The 19,295-nt window shown below is 41.7% G+C and overlaps 2 protein-coding genes across 4 annotated transcripts in view; one reads left to right on the forward strand and one right to left on the reverse strand.

The window, feature by feature from the left end:
* The window catches only part of MLH1 (mutL homolog 1), a 36,202-nt gene extending 23,332 nt beyond the window's left edge, over positions 1–12,870 (forward strand). For both annotated transcript variants that reach the window (XM_006905758.3, XM_025039320.1), the window contains exons 14-19: positions 5,477–5,585; positions 6,900–6,963; positions 9,972–10,136; positions 10,652–10,744; positions 11,017–11,130; positions 12,516–12,870. In XM_006905758.3, the coding sequence (XP_006905820.1) occupies positions 5,477–5,585; positions 6,900–6,963; positions 9,972–10,136; positions 10,652–10,744; positions 11,017–11,130; positions 12,516–12,683 (713 nt within the window). In that variant the 3' untranslated portion in view covers positions 12,684–12,870. The remainder of the gene's footprint in view (positions 1–5,476; positions 5,586–6,899; positions 6,964–9,971; positions 10,137–10,651; positions 10,745–11,016; positions 11,131–12,515) is intronic.
* A 976-nt stretch (positions 12,871–13,846) lies between these two features.
* The window catches only part of LRRFIP2 (LRR binding FLII interacting protein 2), a 103,958-nt gene continuing 98,509 nt past the window's right edge, over positions 13,847–19,295 (reverse strand). For both annotated transcript variants that reach the window (XM_006905759.3, XM_015596977.2), the window contains 4 exons: positions 19,062–19,153; positions 16,314–16,393; positions 15,602–15,706; positions 13,847–15,159 (listed from right to left, as the gene is read on the reverse strand). In XM_006905759.3, the coding sequence (XP_006905821.1) occupies positions 15,049–15,159; positions 15,602–15,706; positions 16,314–16,393; positions 19,062–19,153 (388 nt within the window). In that variant the 3' untranslated portion in view covers positions 13,847–15,048. The remainder of the gene's footprint in view (positions 15,160–15,601; positions 15,707–16,313; positions 16,394–19,061; positions 19,154–19,295) is intronic.

Consider the following 19,295-nt stretch of genomic DNA (forward strand, 5'->3'; position numbering starts at 1 on the left):
TGGCTTTCAAGCTGGGAGCTTTTAAAACCATTTAAAATAAGAAAGGTGGGCTGTGGCTTGATTTATTTAGCAGTCTTCCTCACAGTAGTTTTAATGGACAGACTACCTCAGATTTGGAACTTACTCAGTCTTCTTTAAAGTTTTGTCTCCCTTATGCAAAGCAGGCTATTTTAAGTTATAATTTCAATTAGTTTCTGAATAGGTGCAAACTATATATTTTCAGTGCGATATAAAAATAACCTGTGTTATGTCATCAGCTTTGGAGTTCATTGCTGAGGCTAAGATGATGAATCTAAATCTTCTAAAGTTGTATATCCATAGATGTAATCTCATTTAATTCTAGAATAGTTTTATAAGAGAGAAAGCAAATGCTATTGTCTCTGTTTTAAAGGGGAAGAAATGGAATGGAAAGTGGTGGAGAGGAAAGATTAGCTGGAACATCCCCGGTACCTGCCTTGTTGAGGGTGACTTGTTCCCACACGGCCTGCCCTCAGGGAGGCCAACCCAATATTTAGATGCCAGACTAGATCACCTGGCTGTGCAGGACAAGCACACTGTGTGATTCTGATCCCGGACACTGTGGCTGGTGTAGGGTCTTGTGGAGGGAGCAGCTGTCTGCACTGAGGGTGTGGAGTGAGCACTTCCTTTGGAGCCAGAAGAGCTCTGCGGAAGCTCCTGCACTGTTCTCGAGCCAGTTGGAAGTCTGTTCACCTTTTGGGGCATCATTTTCCTGCTCCGAAAAATGAAGCTGCTACTACAGCCCTTCCTGGGCTGTTGTGATAAACACCCGAGATACCGTGCACGTGCTCTTTAAGCTTCAAGCTTCTGTTCAGGGGAAGGGACCTGCACACTGGCCCTTGGTTTCTAAGCGTAGCTGTAGGCAGGGGAACCTTGCTGTCTTTGAGTTGAATGCTATGCAAGAATTTCTCTGAAACTCAGAGTAGGTGTGGTTGGCCACGCACCTTAATAGCCCAAGAGCCTGGCTGCTCTGCCACAGACTTGTGCCCCTGGCCCAGGAAAGAGATAAGAGGTACTTTCCTTGTGACACCTTCTTAGTTGCACTTACCCATGTGGTTATTTCATCAGTGTATTGCGTGTCCATGCAGGGGTCTTGTCTGTTGAGCTCCCTGCTTCATCCTTGGTGCCCAGCACAGTGCCTGGCATATGGCATTTGCTCAGTAAGGAGTAAATGATTGAGGGGGGCAGCCTGGGAAGGGAAGCCCTAGAATCTTTATTTTGAAGAGAAGTCAAAGTTGAACTCTCAGATACCTCTCTTGCATCTGCTGAAATTCCTGGTGGGCACACTTTAGACCAACAAGTGAGATTAATTTTTGGCTCAGGCTCCACTCAGGTGTTCCATGGAATCGGGCTCCTCTCGGATTAGTGGTGATTGAACTTGTTGCTGCTCTCATAATTTTGGTCTGTCAATTAATGAGGATAAGGAATATCCTAAGTTATTTGCTCTCATTCGAATATCAAAGTGTGCTTAACGTTTTATCCACAATTTTAATTTATTTTGTTGGTCTTTGGTAAACAGTCCTGCGTCTAAATGTGCAAACAGATATTGTTTGTCAGCAGATGACTTTTTCTTTGTTCATGAAATCCATTCAGCAGACATTTGTCTAGTATCTTCTCGGTACAGAATGTGCCCTGCCGAGCCCTGAGGCAGAACATGACACAGATGAGCCATGACCCCGCGTTCACATGCCACAGTGTTGTGGGGATTGTCAGGTAAACAACTGGCCGCAGCATAAGGTAGAATGATACTGTAACAGCAAGAGCCCAGGGTGAGTCTGCCTGGGAGGGCTTCTTGATCATCTCAGGCAACAGCCAAAGCTACTGGCGCGCGGAGGCTGCTGTCAGGCAGTCCGGCAGGGCGCGGAGCTTCTAGTCTGCAGATGGCTGCCAGGAACTAGAGGACTGGTCACCCTTGCCTGGGGTTTGGCTTTACTTGCTGCTTCTTGGAAAACCCTGCTGGGACCCAAGGCCTCCTTTGTAAACTTGGATGTGTGGTCTGGCTTCGAAGTACAGGATTTTGTCCCATTTTGCTGCTGGCAGATTGGCAGGGAATGCCCACAGAGTTCCAGTGCTGTGTGGATACATGGGGGAGGAATGAACCGTGAGTCTTCGAAGTCCTGATAAGAGGCCACGAAGTGGTCCAGGTCCTCACAAAGCCCTGCCTGTCTTCTTGGTTAACTCGCTGCCTGGCTGAAAGAGCAACTCTGGAAGCCGGGGCCGGTGAGCAGACGCCTCCTCCCTCCCCTGCTGGCCCGGCCGCACTTCAGTAGCTGTGGAGGCGGCAGAGCGCTCCATGACAGGACTGCATGGAAACAGCTCTGACCCTTTTTCAGTGGATCATACTGCTTTCTCTTTCCTCCAGTGCCTCATTATTCAAGATTATTTGATGTTCTCCAGCTTTTAAAATAATCATTTTCCGCCTACGCTGAACATCCTGCAGAGACTTTAAGTTTCCAGTGGGAACAGAGAGGAACACTTATTCTAAAAATGAAGAAATAAGCTTCTTTTTATGGGGGGAGCAGGGAGTGTTGCAGAACTTATGTAACAATATAAGAATTCAGTTGTGGTGCCCAGGCTTTAAAAAAAAGTATAGTAAAAATGTCATGTACTGGCTTATTGCTGTCCCCAAGACCCTTGCCCTATTGTCTCCAGCCCCTCATTCCCCAGCCCCCATTATGGTGGTAGCGTTTTTACTTCTTTCATTCATTCAGGAAAAAAACACATACACACACAGATAGGTTAGTAAATGCAAAATCATATTTGTAAAATATACATAGGGTCTATAGAAGGAAACAGATGAACACGTGCATAAAGAAACAGAACAGCGCCATCATCTCTGAAGCTCTTACATCCTTCTTCCCTATCCCACCCCAGTCTCTTCTCCCTTATGGGTAACTAGACCAAAATTTTGTGATGATGATTTTGTTTCTTTCTATTACAGTTTTACCACTCATATTTGTAGCCCTTAAAAACTTACTAAGTTTTCTAAGTTTTAAATTTTATATAAATGCAATTATACTGTATGTTTCTGATATATTTTATGAATTCATATGTATATATGAATCTTAGGTATGCGTGTGTGTGTGTGCATTGCTAAAATTTATTCATCTTATTCTCTGGTTTGCTTTTTCTGTGTGATAGATTCCACTTTGTGGCTATACTGCATGTTTGTTCATTCTGCCATTGGAGGCCATTGGAGCAGTCATCTGGCCTCCTCCCTGCCTCTCACCGCATCCCTTTTCCCACATGTAAAAGGATCAAGAGCTTGGCACACTGGTTGGGGAGCTCTGCTGCAGGGAGTATACTTAGGAGAGTTACTGCTGGGTCATAAAATGACAAATTGTTTTCCATGAAGGTCGGATACATGTACAGTCCCACCAACGATGCGAAGAAGTTGCATTTGCTTCACTTTTTCTCCAGAGTTTGATATTGTCAGACTTTTTAGTTTGTTGTTCGTGAAATGGTATCTGGTGGTGGTTTTTATTTGCGTTTCCCTAGTTACTGATAAAGTTGAGTAAGAATATTTCCTCTTCTGTTACGAACCTGTTCAGGTTTTTTGCCCATTTTTTTCTGTAGGGTTTTTGGTCTTTTCTAACTGATTTTAGGAGTTCTATGTATATCCTAGATAGTAATCAGTTACATGGGAATATCTTCCCCCAGTTTAGGACTCATATGGTATTTTTTTTTAATGAACACTTGTTTTTTGAACAGAAATTCTTAGATTTAATGTAGGCATTGTTGTTTACAGGTTTGCCTTTTTATCTTACTCAGGAAATTCTTCCTAACTCTAGGATAATTAAATAAATGCCCTTGCATTGTCTCCTAAAATGCATATGCTTAAATTTCTATTCCACGTGGAATTCATCTTTGGTGTATGGTGTTAGATTCACAGTTTTCATGTAAATATCTGGTTGTTTCATAATATATTACTATTGTCAATTTCTTTGGATTTAGCAAATAATATTTGCTCATAATTCTTTCCCTCTGACCTTTCATGGTCTGCCCTCAGCCCATCCATCCTTGGGTGGCAAACTGAGTTTTGCTTTGTCTAATTCATCCATATTTCGAAAAGTTTTTTGGTTGGGTTTAAATTTCCAGATCGGCTTTTTTTTTTTTTGAAGGCGTAACTGTCATTTTCTTGGCTTCTACTGTTGCTATTAAAAATTCAGCTAGCTATCAGCCTTATGTTTTATTACTTTAAGGGTAATCTCTCTTGTCTCTGAGTGCTTTTGAGATCTCTCTGCTTTAGTGTCCTACAATATCACTGGGTTTCAGGTATGGATTTTGTTGGGCTTCGTAGAAGCTGAGGCTTAGTGTCTTTCATCACTTCTAATTTCCATCTCTTTGTCTCTCTGCCCTATATTCTGGATAATTTCTTTAGATCGACCTTCCAGTTAATTACCTTGCCAACTTTGTCTGATATGTTAAGTCTATTTTGATTTTTAACTTCAACTATTATATTTTTCAGTTTTAGAAAGTTTATTTGGTTCTTTTGGAACTCTCATCCATCATTTTGATAGTCCCCTGCCGCTTATTGTTTTAATACCTCTTAAGCATACCAAACATACTTACCTTATCTTCTTTGCCGATATTTCCAGTCTCTGAAACCTTTGTAGATATGATGTCATGATTTCTTCTGCATTCAAATTCTTGGTGCCTTGTTTCTTTGTGTGTTTTACAATTTTTGACTGCTAGTTCCTGGTACTTTTATCTGTAGGGAATAGTTTGAAGCCTGGATCAAAGATGAATTTCTCCAGAAGGAATTTGCCTTTGATTCTATCAGGGACCTGGAGGAACAGTTAGCCCCAGAATCAGTTTAAACTAAAATCTGCACTCAAGGTTTTCAGTGTTAATTCCTGGCTGCAAAAGTTTGCGAAGACCAGCTTATGATCACAAATTCTCAGGGATGCAATTTTTTCTTTACTCCCAATACCAGGGTTTGAGGCGGGGGGACAGTTTTGCTCACTGCCCTTTGAAGAGGAGGCATGGGGCATGTTAGTGGCTCTTTTCCTTCACAGTGAGGGTGCAACCCTTGGGGTCTCAGCTTCAAGTCTTGGAGGAGTGGGCTCCTGTTAGATTCCCCATGTAAAACCATTCCTAGGCTTCTGGTTTTCTTTCTCCACACCTCAGAGCCTGCAAAAACTAAGGTTCATGATTCCTGAGGTTCCTCTGGTATCTTTGGATAAAGCTGGCTTCAGAGCTCTCATTACTTCTCTGGCTTCCTGTTCCTGCTTTGTCTTAGATTGTGATTTTTGAGTATTCCTGAATCTTTCGATAGTTCTTAGTTGCATTTTAAAAGATTAGTTATGTTCTATTCCTCATTCGTTTTTGTTTTCAGCAAGAGGTTTAGTTCAGGCATCTTTGCTTATTTGTTGTGTCTAGTTCTGGCACTCGGTGCTTTGGGCTGCAAAGAGGTATTGGTGGGATGCCATTACTTACCTGTTTTTCTCTTTTCCAGCTCTCCGGGAGATGCTGCATAACCACTCATTTGTGGGCTGTGTGAATCCTCAGTGGGCCTTGGCACAGCATCAGACCAAGTTATACCTTCTCAACACCACCAAACTTAGGTAAATCAGTGAGCACGCGAAAAGAGCAGAGCTACTAATAGAATGGTCCAGGAGGCACAGACACAAAAAAATGGAGAGCGGCTTGACGGAGTCGGAAAGGGCCCAGGCTTTGTAGTCAGACAGATGTGGTTTCAAATCCAGGCTCAACCATTTACAGTTGACGTGGCCATGGACAAGTCCCTTTCCAAAACTGTCTCAGATTTCTCATCTGTAAATTGGGATAAACTTGCAGAGTTTTGTGAGGATGAGAAGTGACAAGAGAAGCCTAGTGTTTGGTTGGTGCTCAGTGCTCAGTTAATGTTGGCTGCTGTGAACCAGATGTCGAGGGCTTAATGCTGGAAGAGGATTCTAACATCTGTTGCATGCAACATGGTACCGTCAAGGATGCAAGAGAAAGAAGACCTGATGCCTCCTTCCTCCTAGCCTCAGGAATATGGCAAAAACTTACTCTAGCCACCAAATAAACCAGTGGGATTGATGAGCAAGGGAAGGGCGATCCCAGCAGTGTCATTTGCCCGGTGCATAGCCAGTAACATTTGTATTGATTGCTTCCAAGGACCTTGGTGGATGACTTTTGTTGAGTCAAGAACCAGCTTGCATTAAGAACTATAAAGTAGCATTTATTTCAATTCTGTATTTTCGTGAGTAGTTCAGTATATTCTGCATGTCCCAGCTGCTTTTGGAATGTTGCCAGCCAGTGCTGCATCCTAAAGCACATAGCAGCAGCACAGTCTCATTCTGCCATGGGTCCACTCCTGACTGTTTAGGGGGTCTCCCCGCCTTCCTCCACATTTCGTATCACTTTTAATGGTGAGTCGTAAAAAATGGGATTTGTAGGATTCTAAGTGAGAAAATAGCAAGCAAATAAAAACTTAAATTTCATTACAGGGTGTCAGAAACCTTTCATAGCACCAAAGGGGTGAGGACAGAGCAGGAGTGATAATGAGGCAGACCTGGTAAGCAAGCAAATAAAAACTTAAATTTCATCACAGGGTGTCAGAAACCTTTCATAGCACCAGAGGGGTGAGGACAGAGCAGGGGTGATAATGAGGCAGACCTGGTATTCGCACTTGAACTTGGTGGGGGCGGGGCGGGGGGGGGGCGGCCCACCCGAGCCCTTGCTTCAGTGCAGGCCGGAACCCAGCTCCTTGAGGGAAAGGCCATGTGGGTAGACTGTAAACAGTCCCGCAGCAGGGCAGGACCATCTCCGCGTCCTACTCGTGTTCCGGGGCTTAATTCTCCCTTTGCGCCTGCTGCTGGGCTCTCATGCATGGATTCAGCTTTTCCTTCAAGTCACTTCATTTTTATTTTCAGTGAAGAACTGTTCTACCAGATACTCATTTATGATTTTGCCAATTTTGGTGTTCTGAGGTTATCGGTAAGTTTATTTCTTGCTTCTCATTTCTGAAATTTCAACAATTGGTTACTTCTAAATAGAATAGTTTTACCTTAGTTGTAATATATTAAATTTTTCTAAATATGCTTAGGATAGTTTCTTGTATTATGATTTACATATGGAGGTATCTTTAATGATAATAGTTTTATACAAAGCAGTACAGTCATTTGCTAGCCAACTTAAAGAATGTTTATTAATTATTTTAGAAATTAGTATATCTACTTAAGAAAACTTGGAAAGAGATAAAAATAGAAATGTTCTCTAAAGCCTGTGACCTAAACACAATCCCAACCAACAACTTTAGTCCATTTCTTCCAAGACTTTTTCATTGCCTAATTTTAGAATTAATATCATACTCCATATCTATGTAATTTCATATTTTATTTTTTATGTGTGCCATACTCTACAAAAAAAGCTTTATGGAATTTTTAGTGGGATTGCATTGAATCTGTAGATCAATTTGGAGAGAAAAATCTTTTTTTTTTCCTCCCCCCCAGAAAATCTTTTGTTAGATTTATCCCTTAATATTTCAAATTTTTTGATGCTATTGTAAATGGTATTTTTAAAAAAATTCCAGTTGTTAGTTGCTAGTATATAGAAATACAGGTGTTTTTGTACATTGATCGTGTGTGTATCTTGCACAACCTCATTAAACTCACTTATTAGTTCTGTAACTTTTTTATAGATTTCATCAGATTTTCTATGTAGATGATCATAGCATCTGTGAATAAAGAAAGTTTTATTTCTTCCTGTCCAGTCTAATCTGGATGGCTTTTTTTTCTTTCTCTCACTTGATTGCACTGGCTAGAACCTTAGTACAATGTGGAATGAAGTGGCGAGAATGAAAATCTTTCTCTTGTTCCTGATGTTAGAGCAAAAGCATTCAGTCTTTCACCATTAACTATGCTTTCTGCTGTAGGTGGAGTTTTTTTTTTTTTGTATCTGCCCCGTATGAAGTTGTGTTTGCTTAGAATTTTTATTCAAGAATGGATGTTGAATTTTTTCACCTGCTTTTTCTGTATCTGTTAAAATATATGGTTTGTCTTTTTTAGTTTGTTAATGTAGTGAGTTATATCGGTTTTCATATATTAAACCAGTCTTGCATTCCTGGGATGAACCTTGCTTGTACCTGATCTAATGTATTATCCTTTTTATATTATTGGAATTGATTTGCTAAAATTTTGTTTACGATTCTTTCATCTGTGGTCATGAATTACGATATTGGTTTGTAGTTTTCTTGTATTATCTTTGTCAGGTTTTGGTATCAGGGTAATCTGGTCTCACAGAATGAGATGGTCAGTAGTCCCTCCTTTTCCGTCTTCCAAAAGATTGTGTAAAGTTGGTGTTTATTCCTTAAGTGTTTGGTAGAATTCACCAGTGAAGCCATTTGAGTCTGGAGCTTTCCAAGGAGGGAGGTTTTTAACTAAAAATTCAATTTCTTTCATAGATAGAGATCTATTCAGGTTAACTTTTTCTTCTTAACTCAGCCTTGGCACTTTTTTCTTCGAAAGAATTTGTTCATTTAGGTTTTCAAATTCGTTGGCTTGAAGTTGTTTATAATATTTGTTATTCTTTGAATTTCCATAGATCTATAGTGAAATAATCTCTCTCATTCTTATTCTTGATAATTTTATTTTATTTTCTTTTTACTTTTCTTTTTACTTCATCAGTTGGCTAGAGGTTCGTCAGTTTTATTGATCCCAAAGAACTTTTATTTCATTGATTTTTCTTTTTTTGATTATTTCTGCTCTGATCTTTACTATTTCCTTTCTTCTACTTATTTTAGGTTTAATTTGTTCTTCTGTTTCACATTCCTCACGGTGGAAGCTGAGGTCCCTGGTTTGCAATCTTTCTTTTCTAAGATAGATGTTAAGTGCCATAAATTTTCCCCTAAGTGCTGCTTTAGCAGCTTCCCACAAACTTTGATAAGTTGTTTTTATTTTCATTCAGTCTAAAATACTCTACAATTCCCCCCCCCCTTTTTTTTTTTTGTCCCTCAAGTTATTTAGAAGTATGTTATTTAGTTTGTGATTACTGGAGATTTTCCAGAGATTTTGTTATTGATTCCTACCATTTGGTCAGAGAACATATTCGAATCCTTTTACACTTGTCGAGATGTCTTGCGACCCAGAGTACGGTCTATGTTGATAAATGTCTCATGTGTACTTGGAAAGAATTTGTCTTCTGGTCTTGTTGAGTAGAATGTTCTATAAATGGCATGTATATCAGTTGATAGTGATGCTCAAATCTTCTATGTCCTGGTTGTTTGTCTGCTTGTTCTGTCAGTTATTGAGAAAGGGGTATTAAAACCTCCAGCTATAATCGTGAATTTGTCTGTTTCTCTTTGCAGTTCTGTTAGTTTTATCCTTCATATTTTAAAGCTCTGTTATTGAGTGTATAAACATTTAGGATTATTAGGTCTTTTTGAATAATTGAAAAATATTATGAAAAAATAAAAACAGTGTACTATGGGTTTGTAACATGTAAAGGGAAAATGTAACCATGTCAGAAAGAGAGAAATGGAAGAAAATTTAGGCATCTTATTTTTGACAATAGATTTCAGTCTTCTTCCTAATCAGATAATTTACTTGAAATGTCATTCTATTTAACCTATTCACCCTCCCTTGCTTTAGTTATGGATAAGGCAGTAGAAAGAAATGAATGATCTGCTTGGTGATTTTCTATAAATGTGAAAGTAAGTGGAGTCCTTAAAGCTACACAAAAAGAAAGTGCTTCCTCACAGCCTCACCCATCGCACCTGTTCAGCGGGTTGTCTGTCTGTCGCATCTTCTCTGTTGAAAGGGCCATGGGTGGAGAAAGAGGTTTTGTGGTGCGTTTTGTTGTTTCTGTGCGAAGTGTTAGATTGGTGGGTTCCACCTCCTGCTGTGGTCATGGTTTTGTGGCTTTTCTGACACTGGTCTCGTGGGAGCTCAGGCTTCATTTAGGCGCCCTGTTAACGCTTGCTGCCTAATGTTCTTGCTGCTCCCCAGGAGCCGGCACCGCTTTTTGACCTCGCCATGCTCGCTCTAGACAGTCCCGAGAGTGGCTGGACAGAGGAAGATGGCCCCAAGGAAGGACTTGCCGAATACATAGTTGAGTTTCTGAAAAAGAAGACTGAGATGCTGGCAGACTACTTCTCTTTGGAAATTGACGAGGTGTGTGACAGCCATTTTTGTGTCTCTTGTATTCTTCAGGTAGGAATCAAGTTCTATAGTTGGTCCAAGATCAGGAGGAGACTCGGCATTTGCATTTCTAGTTACACAACAGTTTTATCACCCATTCGTGCCCATTCCTGTTCCCAGGGTGAAGGATGCAGGCAGGAGGGAGGGCTGAACCCCACAGCGCCTGCGGGCCATAGTGAATGCGATGATGCTGAGCCACGCACTCTCCTCTTACCCCTTGATCTTTGGGGTTTTCGTTCTTGATATGTTCTTTGGTTGGTGAGCACATCTGAAGAAAAGGTTGTTCTGCTACATGTCAGGACAAAAAACTCTTTTAAGTGCTTAGCTCTCCTGTCCCCAGTGTGTAGCCCAGTCATGCACCTGGTCACCAGAATGACAGGTATGAGGCCAGTCAAGATCTTGAGGAGGGTCTGTGGAAATGGAATTTATTTAAACTATAATAGCATTATTTCTTGTCCCCTCGTCTTGACCTTTTTTCCTGCAAGTAGGAAGGGAACCTGATTGGATTACCCCTTCTGATCGACAACTACGTGCCCCCATTAGAGGGTCTGCCTATCTTCATTCTTCGACTAGCCACTGAGGCAAGTGATCAAGCCATTAACAAGTATGTGGGTGCTGGGGGTGGGAGGCACCGGGCCCCACCTTTACTTGGAATGATAAAGGTAGAAAGGGTAAAATACCTAAAGGCTCCCTCCCGTCCCCATCTCCCCGCAAGCAGTATTCAGCAGTTCCAATTTATAGCTTTAATGCCTAAAAAGTCGCATTTAGCTTTAAAGTCGTGTGATCTATATTTAGAATGAAGTGTGTTTAAAACGCATACTTATGTTGACGTATTGAATTCTCTTTGGATCAGGTGAACTGGGACGAAGAAAAGGAATGTTTTGAAAGCCTCAGTAAAGAATGTGCTATGTTTTACTCCATCCGGAAGCAGTACGTATCTGAGGAGTCGACGCTCTCAGGCCAGCAGGTACTGTGCAGATGCATGTTAGCACCCAGGATGGGATGGGCTCTCACACCACCTTTAGATGAAATGTGCCCATCTCTAAATTCCTAGGATTTCATTGCACATAAGGTTTAAGCACAATGGTCAGCTTTTATTCATGAGTTTTTTCTTCTGCTGGAGATCAGTTAGAGAGTGATCCCACTGTCAGCTGTAAAAACACAAGCCATCACAGTAAGAGATGAGGGGCTGAGTTAGTTTGTCCAGGGCCAGTGAGTCCTATCTCCCAGTGTTAGTCCTTACGTGTAGCCACAGTCCTCAGATTCCAGGCCAATCTCCCTGGTCTCTTTTAGCTTTTGCCTTATTCTACACCTAACCACTGATTTCCCAAGAAAACAGAGCTGGACTGAGTGAGGTGAGACGACAGCTTTTCTTATGGAAAGTCAGCTTGACGCAAAAAGGGCCTGGGTTTCTTATGCTTCCTCATCACTTTCCAATTAGATGACAGTGTTTTTCAGTCAGCACCTATTTCGGAGGGTTTGGTTGGGTGGGGACCCTGGGGATTGAAATAGTCTTAAGAACTAAAGGTAGTGACCTTACATCCATAACCACGCTCGGTGATTACTTACAGTCATCCTCTGAGGTGAAGTGATACACTCGTTTCACAGGTGAGGAAACGAAGGGACAGGTGGCATGCATAACGGTTCCCAGAGCCCGTAGGTGTTGGAGCAGAGATTCAGTCCTAGGTCCTGTCTTTCACAGGTGAGGAAATGAAGGGACAGGTGGCATGCATAGGTGTTGGAGCAGAGATTCAGTCCTAGGTCCTGTTGGCCAAGGCCCCAGGGACTATCTCAGGCCAGTGGAGGAGGTAAGGCAGCACATTTACCGAACTGTGCTGAGAGTATGGCATTTGACTGAGAAAATTTACTTCAAGAAAAGGATGGATGAGAAAGAACATTTTCTTGTCCATGAGACAGCTAAGGCTCAGATGTGGGAGAGGAAGGGCGGAGCACAATAATCCTCATTGTTTTCATTTCTTACCTGTGCAGCTTTTTGAAAACAGGGCTGCATGAAGACCCCCAAATTTAGTGGTGCTATCTGAACATGACAGTCAGGATAAGACGTTCTATTAGATCCTGCCAAAACAAACTCCTCCTCCCTGCATGGGAACTTGGTTCCAGGGGAGAAGGTCTCGAGAGCTGTGGCTTCCTTCTTTTCCCCCATCTCGTCTCTCACGTTCAGGCTGATAGGCTCTCTGGGAAGCCGGCCCAGAGAGGCCGCCTCACAAGCACGAGGGAGCGCAGGCCGTTAAAAGCTACCAAGACTTTCCCAGCCCAGTGCATGTCAGCCAGGACGCCAGTGTACGTTGGGATGCACACGGGGAGGTTTATGACATCAAACATGTCTTCCAGAGTGAAGTGCCTGGGTCGACAGTAAACCCCTGGAAGTGGACTGTGGAACACATTGTCTATAAAGCCTTCCGCTCACACCTTCTGCCTCCTAAACATTTCACGGAAGATGGAAATATCCTGCAGCTTGCCAACCTGCCCGATCTGTACAAAGTCTTTGAGAGGTGTTAAATATGGTCATTTGTGGACTCTGCTTGTGTTGTTCTTCCTTTGTATCCTGATGTTGGTAGGTCTTAAGGTTGAAGACTCACACTAACTAGTAGCACTCCGTATGCATGGTGAGTTGATTAAATAAATTGTCAGATGTGTCAAACATGATTTCTTATTTAATTTCATTAAACTTGAAAGTTTTTCTAGATTGATTTTCACTTAGTATATATCTGATTGTGTTGAAGAATCCCAAAAGCAATTTGAAAGCCCCCTGAGCATCTGATGAGATTTCCAAAAAGTGCTTGAAAATTTCATAGATCATGCGATAGATATTATGTTAGTTCAGGTGCCTTTTAAAAGAGGTCCTGAACATATTAGAGGCTCTGATGACACTGCCTATGGAGAAAGCTAAATTTATAATCTGTTAATACCTTCAGTAACCAAAGAGTAACGAATTTATTCTTTATTAAAAAAAAAAGACTTGAGAAAATAGTCCTTGTCCAATATGAGTTTTTAAGGTAGCCCACTTTGTTAATGACTTATGACTACTACCAGCTTAAGATAAAGAAAGCTCTAGGTATTCTTATTTGAAGAATGATGTAAAAATACAAAGCTAAACTATAAGTGCCATTAAAATAAGCTAGTTTAATACTAACCTGCATTAATAGAAACAAATGTGCAGTGTGCACAGGGAGGAAGAATGCCTATAGTTTGGAGGTAAAATCCAGATTTCAAGACTCAAATAAAGAAAGTTCTGTTGGAAAGAACAGAAAACTCTGTCTTATGAAGAAGTGGAGCCATTCCATGTGGAAAAGACTGAGACAGACATACTTGTTCTGCCACAAGAGGCAAGATCAGGTTCTAACACCGGGAACTTCCGAAAGGTAGACCAGGGCATCTCAGAAGTGAGAGTCCAGGAGCCTGGGAGGGGCACAGGCCACGTGACTGCAGGTGAAGAGGAAGAGGGGTTTCCAAGGCCTCTAGGGCTGGACCACACAGTGTATTGGTTCTGACTGGGATTCTAGGATAAATCTGCATTTCACACATGCCGCCCCCCACCCCACTCCTACACGAACAACTGTGGTTACTACTACTAGAAAGAAAATCTATAGGAAATCATCTTAGTTCAGGAGATTGGTTTCTATATTTTAAAAACAAAGGGCTAATTACTCTAAAGAAGGGAATGATTATTAGAGGTTTTATTCACATTGAGTTAACTTTATTATCTAGTTTCTGGTCTAATTTATTCTTCTGTGACCTCATTTCATAAGACTTTCCTCAGTGTTTTTTCTGTGTAAACACACTGAAGATACAATAATCATTTCCACAAAATCACCTTGATTCTGAGAGCAAAAGAGAATCACAAATCCTGCAAAGGGGCTACACTCGATGATAAAAACCTCTTGAACTGGGTACCTTTAGAGATGAAAGTTCTTAAAAAGTTCTATATTCCAGATTATTTTTCCTTTGAAAGGAGAGAAGAGAAGCAAGGTAAGAGGGCATGGTTGCCATGATTTGCTTTGAAGACCCCGCTAACAAAATGAATGTGCCAGTAGCCAACTGTGGTCAGCAAAAGGGTGTATTTAATAGAACCTTCAGGCAGATTTCCCACCTGCCTGCTCTGCCCTCCTCCCCACTGGGCTTGTCTGAGGTTTCGTTCCACAAAGCAGCAGCAGATGAAATACTTTACAAGATACAGCACAGCTGATGTTGAAGACTAAGGACCCTACTCTTACTCTAAGAGTGTTAGGCCTCAGACTTCCCCTGCCCCATGCAATAAAGCAAGTTTTATATACACTCCCCATATCTTTTTCTAACATTTTCTTATATAAATATTTTACAAAAAAGGCTTTTCCTCCAAACATATAAATTTGAATGAAACATATATTCCCCACCTGTGAACTCTTCTTCACTAAAATATAAATGCTATCTGATATTAAGGGTAAATGTCTTTTGACCACGGGAGAGAGCTGAAGTCTGAATTGCACTGTGGGGAAGGCACTTGTGTTTTCTGAGGTCTCCAGCAAGTATCTCAGCGCTCACAGAATCGCTGTCCTCTAGAACCCGGGCCAAGGCCTCCCAGTGCCCAGTCATTGAGGCAGCCGGGGGAAAATGGTGAGTAAACTTGATTTTAAAATTATAGAAATAAAAAATAAAAACATCATGGACCAGTTCTTAGTCTAGAATCAAACTACAAACAAAATCCAAAGTGTTCATCCATGAAGATTCAAAACTGTTTCATTCTCTCATAAATTATAAAATACAAAGGTGGCTATGTTAATGACAAAACTCAAACAGTACTGAAAAGGCTTTGTGTCAGTGGACAAAAAGTCAGTCCTTCTGGGTGGAGCCCCAGAAGCAGCCCCCAGGTGGAAGGGTGGCCTCTCTATTGCTGGGCCAGAAGTGCTGTCCTATTGGCCTTCATCTTCTCCAGCCGCTTGGCCAGGTGGCTGTTGGTCATCTCCATCTCCTCAATCTTGTCCAATGCTGTTCGTAACTGGAGACAGGAAGAACTCAAGTCACTTCACAGGGTCAGAAAGAAAACCCAGGAACTTTATTTTCAACTTTTTGGGAAACGGAAGCACTGCCAACTGATGGCCTTGCACAGCATCCCACGGCTTAAATTGTTTTTTCAGTCAGCTAGAGGTTAAATAATGATGCTGAGCATTAATCACGGGCAGGACATACAGAAGTTGGAGAAACAGACCTGATCTAAAACAAAAATAAAAACTATTCTTTTTCTTATTATCGAACTGACCAAAACATAAAAGTAAATGGCAATCACTGTGCAGGTCAAAAACCAACAGGAGAATAAGTGACTCCACTGCTGTTTCCTTAAGATTGGACCCAGGATCAACTTCCTTAGGCAGCAAAGAATTATTTTCAGAGGAATTTGTCTTTTTAGGAATGTATCCCAGAAAGCATATAAAAACAAATACCTCTCGCTGTAGCTTTCTCTTTTCCGCCTTCAGTTCATCCTCCACTTTCTCAGCATTCTCGGCAGCGGTTTTGTATCTGAGCACCTGTCCCTCGAGCCGACTAATCTGTAAAAATGAGAACAGGGGCCTCTGGTAATGGGCACTGGGAGCCACTACTTTTTTGCAGCCAAGGTGGAAATGCAATGTCATTTAAATTCCAAGTAATCTAACACTAACAAGTCCCCTTAGGGTGAGTCATGGGTCCTTTCAGAGCCCAACTGCTATTTATAAATCAAGTAATGTCCCCAACGGATTACAGCTATAGAGTTATTATAGGGCAGATTTCCCATGTTAGTTTTATGATGACTATGTTGTTTAAGTGCCAAAGTAACATCACAGGAGGAGACTCTGAATGGAAAAGTTTTTAGACGTGTTGAAATGTACCATAAGGCATTTTGTTATAAACTACAATCTTCTTGAATTCTTGTGAAATATCTACAATAAGAATTATAGCTACAGTTTTCTACATTTTTACAGAAAACAGAAGGCTGAAGTGCCCTGCCAGGTGTTCTCTGCTTGCTTTCCCGCTTTTAATATAGAGCTTTTCTAGAGATCCAACTATAAAGGCAGCCCAAAGAAACCCAGGCACTCAATGGGGTTAGCCACTAAGATGCAGGAAGCAGATGTGTTTTCAAGGAATTTAAATCACTTGGTACCATATAGAAGTACTTACACTTTGTTCTAAGGTGGTTATATCCTGTTCTGCTTTTGAAAGCTTAAACTTGTATTCACTAATTTGTCTATTGGCATCTCCTAGAACAGAAGAGAAGAATGAATCATCTTTCAGGTAAAGTCATCTGAATCATCTCAGGCAGTGACGCCCCCTGCAGCACCGGAGAGGACCATGCAGTTTAAGAAGACAAAACATGCATACGGGGAAAGCACAGCATCTCCGGCAGCTGAGGCTCTGGAACTGTGGATACGAGAAGCTCTAGCACTTGTTGTTCCAACAGCATCCCTTGGATGAGGAGTTAGAAGAACATTCACTATTCGCCCCATGGTGTGTATAGGTAGAGCACTGAGCAGTCACCGAGTCTTATCTGCAGCCCTGTGGCCCAGGGAGCCTCTGTGACCCCAGGACTGGGCCCTCCGGTTTCCCTGGCCACAGCCCTGTCCCCCCACCGCCACCTTCCAGTCCTCCTGCTCTCTATGCCTCAAGCCTCCCCTTCTCCCCTCTGATTTAAGTCTTAAGCAGCCTTCAAGGTTACATTAAATTTTCACCTCCTTCATGAGTCTCCTTAGTTAGCTGTAACTTCTTCCCTTGTTGCATTTTATTTGTACTCTCTTTTTTAACATTTATCATGCTTTCTTAACATTATATATGTATGTAAGGAGAGGGGCTCTGTCTTAGTATTCTGGAATCTACTCTGTATCTAGCCAAGTACTTTGCACACAGCATATGCTTAATAAATATTTGCTTTTCAAAAGCATGATAATGTGATATGGGTAGAGCTATAAATCAGTAAATATATGAGAATTAAATCATTTAAAAAGATGTTTAGAAATGACAGGGAGAAAAAAAAATCCCTCCAGCAAGCCGAATTTAACAAAAATCACTCTGAAATGATTATAGGGTAGGAATTATAAGGTTACAAGAGATAAACCAATTATAACCCAAGAACTTTTCTGTTCCACATAACTAAGGTTATAACTACCTTTAAAATCTTCAGTGCAAAAGGCTGTTCTAACTGGATAGTTACTGTTGTCCTAAAAGTAATGGAATTATAAAACCCGCTCCTTAAAGCCACCTCTGGGAGTCAAAGAGAGCAATCCCTATTCCTGGCCTCTAAAACAGAAGCTTCAGGATCTTAGTTTTTAATTCTTCAACCCAGCAATTTATTATCAAAATGTGCTGCTGCTCTCTCACTCTCCAAACCACCCATGCCTTCCTGTTTTCAAAAGTGTAAGTCTTTTACCTCAGCCATTTCACACGTTTTGAAATTCCATTCCGAAACACCCTACTCAACAGCCAGGCAGTGTTCCTTCCAGCCCTTCCAGTGCAGGGAAGCTGCCCACTTTTGTCTTTACCAGCCAGGCCCAGCCTGGTCCTGCTCAGCTCACCTTCATGGCTGAGCTGGTACTTTTCTCTGCTTCACACATAAATGCATGTGCATTCCCCCTTAATATGACTCTTTTTGATTTTGCTGCTTAGGCCAATCTATTTCAAATCTATACCCGCTCCCTCTCTAAAACTGTTGATAGCCATTGTGCTGGTTCAGCTCACCATCACAGCCTCCTAACTAGTCAACCTGCCCTTTTTCATGCCCCTGTCTTCATCTACCCTCTATGTCAAAGTGATATTCCTACAACAAAATATTCACCAGGAAGTATCACAAGGGTCCTTATAGATATCCGATAAAGGAAATGACTATTAATACCAACCTCAAGAGTTAGTATTAATAGTATTAATAAGCATTAACCCTAAAAGTCTTTTCTATTTAGCCTAATTCAGAATATTTAGAGGAAATGTCCATGGAATAACCAATATCTTAAAATAAGATATCAGAAAAACCACTATTCGAATTGGAAAAATAAAAGTCTTCCCATCCGTGAATTATATAGCTGTGGCCCCCAACCTTTTTGGCACCAGGGACTGGTGCTCCTGTGAGAATCTAACACCTGACGATCTGAGGCGGAGCTGAGGCGGTGATGCTAGCGCTGGGGAGCGGCTGCAAATACAGATGAAGCTTTGCTCGCCTGCCCGCCACTTACCTCCTGCTGTGCGGCCTGGTTCCTAACAGGCCACGAAACGGTACTGGTCCATAACACAGGGGACCCCTGTTATACAGTATCTAACTACATATGAATTGTTTCCGAACTCTCCCTACCATGGGAATTACTGTGAATACATTAGGCATTTTAAAATAACATGGGGTCAAAATTAGAAAGGGAGGAAAACTGGGATCATTCAGGTACACTGAATAGGCTTACTTTGTGGCCTTGTTTTAAATTCTATCTAATAAAAATTAATTTGAGTTAACAAAAAAACTTGGGAGAACACTTTGAAACTACTCAACATTAGTGTGAGTTAGTACCAAATATATCCCTCCAATTATTCTAAGATAAATTCCATGAAAAAAAATTATAATTAGAAAGGTGCTGCACTGAGCTTCATGTTGACACAGGTATGGAAGAGGACTGTCAGGATGTCACTATTTGCAAAATGTTTCTAGAAATCACTTCGCCTAGCAGGGGGCAAGTCCTCTCATTATCCCCCGGAGCACAGAGACTAGTAGGAGCTGCTGCTGGCTCCATCACTGACCAGGACTGCTCTTCTGGACTAACGGAGGACTAACCAATCTCTGGGACACAGCTTTCCTTGACTACTGTGAATTACAAGACGCTGGCAGCCAGCTTACGGTCCCGCTCCTGGGACACGGCCTACGCACAGACTGGGACTGGCCTGTCCCCCAAGACCTACTCTGCATTTCGATGAACTGCAAGTCTGAGCCGTTCTGCAGTGCCGCCAGGTCCCCTGCCGTGCCGTCACTCCTGGAGCACTTCTGTGGGGCTGATCCTTGAGCCAAAATGCTCGCTCAGAACGATGTTCTTGTGTGCCCATTATGGGGGACACACTGTTAAAGGTGCTTGAGATAAGCTATGAACAAATACCAAAAGGAGTGGGCACTAGGCCCAGGTTTCTCATTAAAAATAT

This window comes from Pteropus alecto, unplaced genomic scaffold (genome assembly GCF_000325575.1).
Source record: "Pteropus alecto unplaced genomic scaffold, ASM32557v1 scaffold10, whole genome shotgun sequence".
Classification (NCBI taxonomy): Eukaryota; Metazoa; Chordata; class Mammalia; order Chiroptera; family Pteropodidae; genus Pteropus; species Pteropus alecto.